This window comes from Corvus brachyrhynchos, unplaced genomic scaffold (genome assembly GCF_000691975.1).
Source record: "Corvus brachyrhynchos isolate BGI_N302 unplaced genomic scaffold, ASM69197v1 scaffold279, whole genome shotgun sequence".
NCBI classification, from domain to species: domain Eukaryota; kingdom Metazoa; phylum Chordata; class Aves; order Passeriformes; family Corvidae; genus Corvus; species Corvus brachyrhynchos.
In genome coordinates this window covers 11,417,816-11,428,006 of record NW_008246060.1, presented here as the reverse complement: position 1 = coordinate 11,428,006, position 10,191 = coordinate 11,417,816, and the positions used below count along the sequence as shown (strand labels likewise).

Below are 10,191 nucleotides of genomic sequence, written 5' to 3'. Positions count from 1 at the left end.
AAAGTTGTATGGAGAAATCTACCTGAAAAATTACAAACTGGGTGGTCTTGTAATGCCTTTTCTCTGCAATGCCTCTTCTCTGCCTAAGCCAAGAAAACATCCTGTGTTCAGTGACCTTCATTGAAAATCTAGGTGTTTCACGGAATGCTGTAGTATTGTATCTATTAATTATAGGTGTATAATTATATCAATTTTATCTATTAATTGCCTTTATGTAGATTAATCAGTCTTAAAGACTATCTTGAAAGAATTGGGGTAGCATTTTTTCATGTGTGCAGTGGTAAAAGGTTCATTATTAATTAGCCCCTTACCTTTCAGCTCCAATGGCGATTCCTCCATCATATGTAGACCTTGGCAAACCTGCCAGAGATATCTTCAATAAAGGATATGGTAAGAATAGTACCTTTTATAAGTGGTGTTTGAGGTGCAACAATGAATTGCCTTTTTAAGTCTGTATGGAAAATCAAATGATCAAATACCAGTGTTTTTGGGGAGGAGGAAGGTGTGCTGTGTTTATATCTTTACTGCCAACTAACAGATCATTGAAGGCTTTTTGTGGGCTGTTTTGATGTGAAGGTTATTAAATCTTACTGCTCAAGCCACATAAATGTCAGAGGTGTCCAAGTATGAAAGAATGTAAGCAGCAAGTGTAGTTTAACTTAGGAGCACACTTTGTTTACTGGTCTGTCTGTGCCACAACGTTGGTTGATATAGAAAGGGTTATATACCAGTGTAGTGTTGTAGCCTTTTTTGGACTAGAAAGAGGAATGGCTATTGGAAAAAAGAATCCTTCCACATCTTAAAATGTATTAATACCAGACAGCTGCATAGTTAAATCATTCTTTGTCACAGTGCTGTTTCTTTCTGGTCTTTGGAAAAGTGTGGGCTTTTTTTCACCAAGACTGTTGCTCACCTCTCTGGATAACAATGTGAACTGACACTCCCATAAAACGTACTTATATTATTACAGTTCCAGTGGTTGTGTATTTCCCAGTGACTTTGCTTTACAGTTTTTTACTTTGAGATATTTTGTCTTGGTGCTAAAAGAGGCATGTTATGCGTTGGGATAGCTCTTTAAAAGGCATTGACTATAAAAACTATTCCATTCCAGGAACAGAAAATAATGTATTTCCTCTTGGAAGCATCATTTGGTAGTTAAATGTACTAATGTAGAACTGAGAGGCACTTCCCTGCCTTGTTTTGGAGAGGCCTCCTTTACCTGCTGAGGCATCTAAAAGTTTAATGTTGCTGAAGTCACTCTGTAGCTGTTTATATATGTGTATATACGTGGGACACTGCTGAGACTGCCTGAAAGACCAGCTTATTGAAAAATGTGCAGGGCCTTAGTTAAGGCCTAATTGTCTGACTTTGACTTCTCTTTGTTAAGGTTTTGGGTTGGTGAAACTGGATGTGAAAACAAAATCTGCAAGTGGAGTGGTGAGTTTAAGTAAATTTAATTAATTATATTTTTTTCTAGCTATGTTCTGATACTTAGTTAAAAAGAGCACTTTTCAGATGTTGTTAAGTATTTTATAGGTTATATGAATGACAAATTTCTGGTGTAAGAGAATTTCAGAAGCCCCTAAAGATCTGAATGTATCAGGAATATTGTCTTGTTCAGTAATCTTTGCATAATAAAAGGGTTTGTTAATTGTCCCTGGTCTTAAGTGTGAAGGTGAACAAATAAAGTATTTTAATATACCAATTATAGTATACAGATTTTATTTCTGAAGTATCTTGTGATACTGTTTGGTGGAAATTTCTGTGATCTTGATTTTGGTATGAAGTAGTTGGCATTGAATAAGCATGTTGAATCTTTGGCTCCTCTAGGTATTAAAGCGTTGCAGTAGTGTTCCATGCAAGATGTCTTGGTCATGCAAGCAGTGCCCCCTGTAACTTTTATCTGTTTCTAGAGCAGACTTTGCAAGATACAAAGGTAGATTTATTTTTTTTCCTCCCCATAACTGGAGCCTGAGCAGTGTACCTTGCTGTTAGAAACAAGGTTCGTGGGTTATATGCTCTGTTTTTTTCTAGAAGTCTGTATCCCAACTGAAAAACAGTTTGCAAGAGCCCTATTACAGAGGTAGTTGTTCTTACCTTAGCTTGTTTCTCTGGAGGACTACCAGTTATGCTGGTAAAATTCTCTGAAAAATCCAAGCCCTAATGTGAATCCTGTATTAGTTATAAGCCGTCCTTCCCAGGAGGAGAAACTGCTGGCATATATGTACTACAGATGTTTTAAGGCAGAGGTAAGAGATAATATAATACTTTGCTTCTCCTGAAGCTGTTGCCGCAATGGTTACAGTCACATAGACCCTTTGCAGTAGGAATAGCACAAAGCAAGAGATTAAAGCTGAAGGTATTTGTGTAGTGCCCATCCCTTGCCAAGAAATAGACCTACTAGAATTATGCAACTGTGTATGGTGTAGTGGGTCACTAACATAATACAAGCACATGTCTTGGATGTGGTTAAATTTGATCAGCCACCATTAAAGAACAGTCTCAACCACGTTCATTTTGTGCTGTCTGGGCTTTTGCTGTAAGAGTGCTTAAGGACTTGTGATTTCAAATCTGTGTTTCCCTCTGGGGAAGGTAAGTGTGAGAAGTCTGTTTGAAAAGAATGTTGTGCATGGAGGAAGACAGAGATCAAAATGTTTAATTAAATGTTTTAAGAAGTTGAAATAATGAACTTCTTCAATCATAAGGGAAATAGTACTGGGAAAGAGCTCTTCACTGGAAAGAGCTCTTCCACTGGAAAGAGCTCTTTAACATGTGTTTGCAAACATGGCTTCCACTTCTAATTGCCTTCAGTTTTTGAATAGTGGTACACAGAAACTATTCATTCTGTTCTTTGCGAGAATGCAAATAGAGAGAGACATCAGTGATTACTTTTAATAAAGAAATGTGAGTGATACTGTTGACTTCTAAGTACTTCCAAGAGTTCCAGGTAAGATCATACCATACTATAAACCCAGACTGTTTGCTTAGCTCTCCCACTTCAAACATGAATGTTATTTCTGTGTCATGGAACCAAAGTGCCAGGGGATTAGGAATTTTACAGGTGTCAGTAAAACATGTCTGCCTATGGCTGGTGTGAAAGGCTAACACATTGGGTAGACTAAGAATTCTCTTTAAGAAACAATTAAAAACCCAAACCAAACAAAAAACCAAAGCACCCACCCCATCCCTAATTTGAAAAGTGATGCCATTCTATGACATTTTACAGTTGCACATTATTTATCTTCAGGGATGGTTGACAAGAATAATGAAAATACATATGTGATCCTTAAAGAATTTTACTGGAGTTGCATTATGTGCCTTAGAGTGTTCTTGGCTCTTGGTTTGATTTTTAACTTTTCATTGGGAGTATTAAACTGAGCCTTACATTTTAAGAACTTGTTTCTGCTTTAGAGGAGGATCCTTATGGTGGCTACTGTCTTGCTTTGGAGTTAGGTTGCCACCCTGTACATTTTGTAGGGGTGGCAGGAACACTGCAGTTGAGATGGGGATTGGGGGGAGGCTCCATGTGGGCATGAGTCATTAGTTCTTGGCTATGCTATTCTCCCTTCTCCCCCTGCAAGTTGTCTACTGATTTTAAATTTTTTCCATATTGTAACAAGGTCTTAGGGCTTGCTGAAGGAAACACTCTCTGTAATGCTTTCAGGATGACATGTATCTTCTGTGCATTTTAGGAATTCACAACATCTGGTTCATCGAACACAGACACTGGAAAAGTGAATGGGAGCTTGGAGACCAAATACAAGTGGGCTGAGTATGGTCTGACTTTCACAGAAAAATGGAACACAGATAACACTCTGGGAACAGAAATTGCAATTGAAGATCAGGTAATAGATTAGGAGAATATTTATTTGCTTTACCTCTGTGTAAGAACTGAATTTATAGCTTTATCTTATCTTCTCCACCCTTCAATTAGATTGCCAAAGGCTTGAAGTTGACATTTGATACAACTTTCTCACCAAATACAGGGTAAGAATGGTTGATGTTTTTACCTTAGGGAGTAGCAACACCCATGGTCTGTTGATCTGGTCTGTGGTATTGACAGAGCTGTTTGTATGGTTTGCTATTGATCCAGCTTAGCAAGTCCCAGTGCTAAAGGCTCTTTACCACCACATCACTATGGGGTTAGTATTGCACATTTCACAACTTTACTTATTTTATGGGATAGAAATACCTGGAAGATTGCAGGAGACATGCAACTGCTGCTACATTAATCAGAAAGTGCCTGTTTGCAGTAGTTCTGTGTGCTCTGGATGGGCTGGCTGTACTTTTGCCTGGTCCAGGGGATGGGATGCATGTGCAAGGCATTTAGATACGTTGTGTAGAGTCATAGGACTTGAACTGGGCAGATCATTGAGGAGGATCATGTATGCTTTTCTTAAGATAACTCTTTCTCTGTTTCAGAAAGAAAAGTGGTAAAATTAAGTCAGCTTATAAACGTGAATGCGTAAACCTAGGTTGCGATGTTGACTTCGATTTTGCCGGACCTGCAATCCATGGTTCAGCTGTCTTTGGTTTTGAAGGCTGGCTTGCTGGTTATCAGATGACTTTTGATAGTGCCAAATCAAAATTGACAAGAAATAATTTCTCTGTGGGTTACAAGACTGGAGACTTCCAACTGCACACTAATGTGTAAGTACTGAAAACTTCTCCGGCTTTCCAGAAGCAGGCTTTCTTTACCTTTCCTTCTAGTTAAAATACAAATGCTTGAAATATCAAGAGGTGCTTACAAGGCTATTAATGGAGTGTGTTTTTCAATAGGAAACTCTAAATAAATGTAAATGAGACTTGGTATCTCTCTTTTTCAAAACAGTCAACACCTGTGACTGGTTAGCACTTGCAGCATAACGCGTGATGCAGCTTACCAAATACTGAAGAACATGCAAATTGGAAGTGGAGTACTTCAGTTATGTAGAACTGATCATAATGCTTTTTCTGGCTATCCCATTATATTGAATTGTATCAGATTGTAATTTAAGGGCAGTAGATTTGTTAGAGGTAGTAGTTAGTGTTGCACTAATGCTGTAGTAGTTTCTAGAGCAAGACTAGATCTTTGCTTTTGGACTTTTTGTGGAGGTTCATCTTCTTGCCTGTCAGGGATGAAGAGTGCATGAAACAGTATAACTAAACAAGTGTAAGGCATCTTGTTTATGAACTTTCTTCAGACTTCTGCCTTTAGATCTTCACAGCAATCTGATCAAAACGTACTGAAAAACATGGTGTTTTCAATCCAAATTAATAAAATTGGTGGAGTTCTAGTGCATTTAGGTAGTTAAAAGTTTTTGCTTTTGAAGGGAAGCAAGGGGATTCTATCTGAATTCATGGAAATTGAAGAATATAGGAGAAAACTACAAAATATTTTATAGTCTGGACTGGAAGAATTCTGTTTCAATTTACTAATGTAAAACATTGTGACAGATTTTTGAAAGGTCATCCAGTTCTTCAGGAGTTTCACATACTCAATAATCATATAATTCAGAATGCCCATTTTGTAACCATTAACGTATCTGTCAGTTTTGTAAGGATGTGATCTGGAATTTTGTTCAAGGACTTTGTTTGACAATTAACATGAGAATTAGCTGTAGCACTCTGAAATACCTTTTTATTTCCATGAATTACTGCAGTTTAATTTTGCCCTGAAGCTTTTGTTCATCTCCCCTCTCTTGTCAAAAAATGGGAAGCAACTCAAAGTTTTGAAATTCTTATTTGAATAAAAATCTGAAGTATTAAAATAAAAGGGGAAACAAAAGGAGGGGATTATGCAAATAGGAAACTAATTTTTCTCTTAATTTGTGCAGCAATGATGGTTCCGAATTTGGTGGGTCAATTTACCAAAAAGTGAGTGACTCTCTTGAAACTGCTGTAAACCTGGCTTGGACAGCAGGTAGCAACAGCACTCGCTTTGGCATTGCAGCTAAATACAAGTTGGATTCCACTGCTTCTATCTCAGTAAGTATGGCTGTAACCTGAAGGGTTGTGCAAAGTATAGTGTATTTCCAGTTTCTGTGAGTCCGTGTGTTATTAGTACAAAATAGACTGGGAGGCCTTGTAGGAATTACTGTTACAGTCCAGGCAATTATAATGAAACCAGCAGTATTTAAATTCTGTAATGTTGCTTACAGCAAAGTCTCATAGAATCTGGCTGTCAAATATGCTTATGTTAGAGATCCTACTGTATTTATTAAAAGAAAAACACAATTGTCAAAAAACCTTCATGTCTGGTTCTGTAAGTTTACAGAAAATTTTTTACGCCAGTTGTTGGAGAGCTCTGTCACATTCTCATGGTAAGAACTCTGGCAATACTGGTTAAAAGTTGATCAGCAGAAAAGTTTCCTGTATGTTACAAAGTTGGAATCATCCTGTTGATGAAGTGATGCAAAGTGACATAAATAATTTTGTACAAATTGTTTACGATGATAATATGAAATGTTTGCTGCATGACTGATTGGACTTGCAAGATACTAATTCTTCTAATATGATACTAATACTAATATGAACATGTAGGATTCTTCTGATGTGGCATTTTTTGGGACACTGGTGGTAGATGGCTCTGCCTTCTGCAAAGGGGGAAGTGGTGAAGTTCACCTGCAAAACCACATTCCAGTAACAGTTCTCCCTGCCCTTACATTCCCTCTGCTCTTAAATATGTTACTGCTTCCGCTGTAAGTTGAGGGACGAGGGCATAGCTGGAAGGAGAGAATTCAGGAAGCACAGGGGTACTGAAAGAACAGTAAAATTTGGTTTAAGTGGTAACGGCAGTGTTGCTGTGGTTCTGAATGGTAACAAATAACTAATCAGTTAGAACATTTCAATTGTTTGGTTTTTTTTTTTTAGGCAAAAGTGAACAATTCTAGTCTAGTTGGAGTGGGTTACACCCAGACCCTGAGGCCAGGTAAGAGCTATCATGTGAATTATGTTATATATATCTTCTGTGCATCCTAAAGAAAATAATTGAGATATCTACATTTATGTGCAACTATTTTCCTTCAGAATAATTTTTTCTTTGAAGGCTAAGTAGATGTTTTACAGTAGCGTCAGTCGTACATCAAACCTTTATCTAAACAAGACAAACTCTATCTAATGGTATTAATGCATTATATTCTTCACTGATCTGTGCAGGAGTGGACTGTATTATGTTTGACAGCTTAGCTTTTGGCTAGGCAAAGCATTGCTTTGTCCAGTTATACCATGTTGAATGATAGCAGGTCTTCAAATTATGGTTGTCAAAACCCCACACTTCCTGCTTTTCATATTTAGTAAAAAAACCCTCCAGAACTTAACTTGTTCTGCTTAAATATGAAAGCACCTGTTAAGGCTATATTACCATTGGTTAGTTCCTTATTTGAAAACCAGTAAAAATCCTAATTTCATTCTATCCCTTTATAGGTAGGAGTGTCTGTGTATGCACAGTGTTCCTCCTCCTTTGCATGTCTTAATGTAGTAGAGGAGAACTCTTGTGTATTTTGCAATTAGAGACTTGTATTCACTTCATAACTGTTTACAAAAATCATACAGCTTTCTTCACGTGACTGACTTTCAGCAGATTGCATGGGTAAATGCATTCTCCTCTAAAAATCTTTAGAGGAAAGTAATTGTATAGAAAGAGAGGGACTTGTAATGACAGAGGCTGAGTTGCATGAAAGCTACTGTGTGTGTTGTAAACCTGCTGCTTAAAAATCTTACAGGTGTGAAGCTTACACTGTCCGCCCTGATAGATGGAAAGAGCATCAATGCTGGTGGCCATAAACTTGGTCTTGGCCTGGAATTGGAGGCTTGAAAAGGTGAAGAAACTGCTGCAGAGAAGGGATATCAGAAGAATTTGGCCTTAAAATGTATTTCCAATGTGACCAGCAGGCTTTTTTTTCCAGGAAGGATGACCTAGAACAAGAGCTGTATTTGAAGTATTTAGACAGTTACTTGTTAGCTGGTTTCTAGTTAAATTGGTTACCCATCTAGTTAAAATTCTGCATTAGTGCAGTCACTTAAACATTATTTAAATGTATTTAACTGTTTAATGCGCTACCCACAAATAATGAAATAGACATTTATGAAAACTGTACAATTGTGTGCATGTTTGTTTTTATGTTCCTTTTAATGAATGAAAAATGGATCACTGGATGTTTTGAAATGAGGTCAACAATTTTGTTGAATGACCTGAGCTAGAAATACGTTTGGTATCCCAAGACAAATTATGAATAAAACAAGTACACACACATACTTGTGCCTCAGATATTTTAAGAGTGAAGCTAGGAGGGTAGTGCTCAGTTAAGTTTTAACTTTAAGTAATCCAAGAAGTAGTGCTCTGTACCTTTGTGCAGTTAAGGACCCCCACCCATGACAATACTGAATATAGGTGAACAGTTGGATTCCTCAAGCAAATTGAATGTGCTTTTCTGTCAGGTAAGGTTTGTGACAACACAATGGTTTAATTCCCCCTGTGATCCACAGGCGAGATATACTGTGGTCCTAGTTGGCCTCCTGATGCAAAAAGTGCAGATCGATGTACTTGGCACAATGAGACATTTAAGAAATGTTCCTTGAAAAACCTCACCACAAACACCTTTTGCTTATATTTGTATGAAGTGAGATGTATCTCTGCAATTGAATGTAACAGTGTAATGGTATAACAGCCTGCTTATCCCAACTGCTGTGAGAGGTTTCTGCTTAAAATGACTGAAATAAAGACAATTTTAAATGGAGATTGAGGAAAATGCATCTGATCTTGCTTTCCCTTTAACTAATAAATCTTGGCAGATACCCATTTTAAGTCCAGAAACTTGCAGAATAATGGGAAAACTCATGTTTTTCCAGGATATTAATAAGAGAGAAGTATGAGGGATATTTGGTCTGTGAACCCAATATCCCTTAAGGTTGAACTAGGTGTGAACGTTTTTAATGTGGAATATATTAAATACATGTAGTTGCACTGGTTACATTTAAGAGTTGGGATTTACTGAGCTTGGGAGAATGCCTGGAGCCTACTTCTTAAGACACTCTCATAGCTGAGAAGGGTGTCTTGATACTTAGTCTTGCAGTCAGTGATTCACAGCAGCTCCCTTCATAGTGCAGGTGGCTGGCTTATGATCAGGAAGCTTTCTCTGGTTTAAAAGTATTATCAGTTGATACTGGATTAAAATTAATGCCCATAAAAGTCTCAGTGATTTCCTCGAGGTCTTGTTCCATCCCGCATTGTTGCCCTCAGACTGAAATTCTCACGTGAAGCACTCTGTTATGAACCACCTGTGTTTAGGCTTTAGCTGTGGAGTAGCTGAGCTACCTTTGCAGAAGACAGTAGAGCTTAAGCGTCCAGCTCAGGCTCTTAAGCAGGCTTGCTAGTGTGTTTGACTAGTTTTCTTACATGATAGCAAAGCATTTGTGCTTTGGATTACCTTTATTGCTGTTGTCACTAAATGCCCTTGTCTGAGTCATATTTCTACCCCTTGATGGTGGAAGAAGCATGTAAGGTGCAATTCATTGCTGTCATTGCATGTTAAGGTCTGTAGTACGTATTTTTAGTTTGAGGTGGTTTTATGTGCTAGGCCACTTAAAAGCTAGAGACCATGCAGCCAGACATTGAATTTTTTATATGTGGTCTCTTTTCAGTATAACCCTCTTTGGTGCCTCACAAAGAGTGTCTGGGCTTCTTCTGATACAAAAACCACAAAAAGAAAAAAATCTAAACCTTAAAAAACCAAAACAAACCAAAAAAGCCCCAAACCAAACCAACCTACCAAACCCCAAAAAGACCTCCCTGAAATGTTGTGTGCCTGTATGCATTGTCCAGCTGCAGCGCCCAGGCAAATAATTAATTGTGTCTTTTGGTTACGAATGATGCCTTGTTTCTATCCTTAAACCAGTGACACTGATGTTTCTCAGCTTTTGATAGGGCTGTAATTGACTTTTTTTCTGGTGATGGTGGTTTGTGGGTTTTGTTGGTTTTTTTTTTTATTTTAGAAGCAAACACTATAACCTCTTTCTTCACTACCTGCTCCTCTAGATGTTTTTTTTCTGAGGTCACAAAATGGGTAAGTGAAATAGAAGCACATATTGCTGCATTTCTCTTCAACTCTTAAAAATTAGTAATGGAAAACTTGAACCTGCTCATTTTACTCTTTGTAAGTGTGCATGACTTTACTAGTCCTCAGCCTTTAAACCTTAAATAGTTGTATTTGC

The 10,191-nt window shown here is 37.7% G+C and overlaps 1 protein-coding gene across 1 annotated transcript; it reads left to right on the top strand.

The window, feature by feature from the left end:
• Nucleotides 1–277: 277 nt before the first annotated feature.
• VDAC2 (voltage dependent anion channel 2) lies at nt 278–8,719 on the top strand. Its single transcript, XM_008642844.2, has 8 exons — nt 278–390; nt 1,388–1,437; nt 3,693–3,845; nt 3,935–3,987; nt 4,423–4,650; nt 5,817–5,967; nt 6,853–6,910; nt 7,704–8,719. Exons 1-8 carry the CDS (start codon nt 324–326, stop codon nt 7,793–7,795), a joined length of 852 nt encoding a protein of 283 aa, XP_008641066.1. The 5' UTR covers nt 278–323; the 3' UTR covers nt 7,796–8,719.
• The last annotated feature ends 1,472 nt before the right edge of the window (nt 8,720–10,191 follow it).

Bases quoted from the DNA above. Each gene is read 5' to 3' on its own strand.
- VDAC2 (XM_008642844.2), top strand. From the start codon at position 324: ATGGCGATTCCTCCATCATATGTAGACCTTGGCAAACCTGCCAGAGAT. The intron at 3,846-3,934 runs GTAATAGATTAG...CCCTTCAATTAG, and splicing joins AAATTGCAATTGAAGATCAG to ATTGCCAAAGGCTTGAAGTT. The intron at 5,968-6,852 runs GTAAGTATGGCT...TTTTTTTTTTAG, and splicing joins ATTCCACTGCTTCTATCTCA to GCAAAAGTGAACAATTCTAG.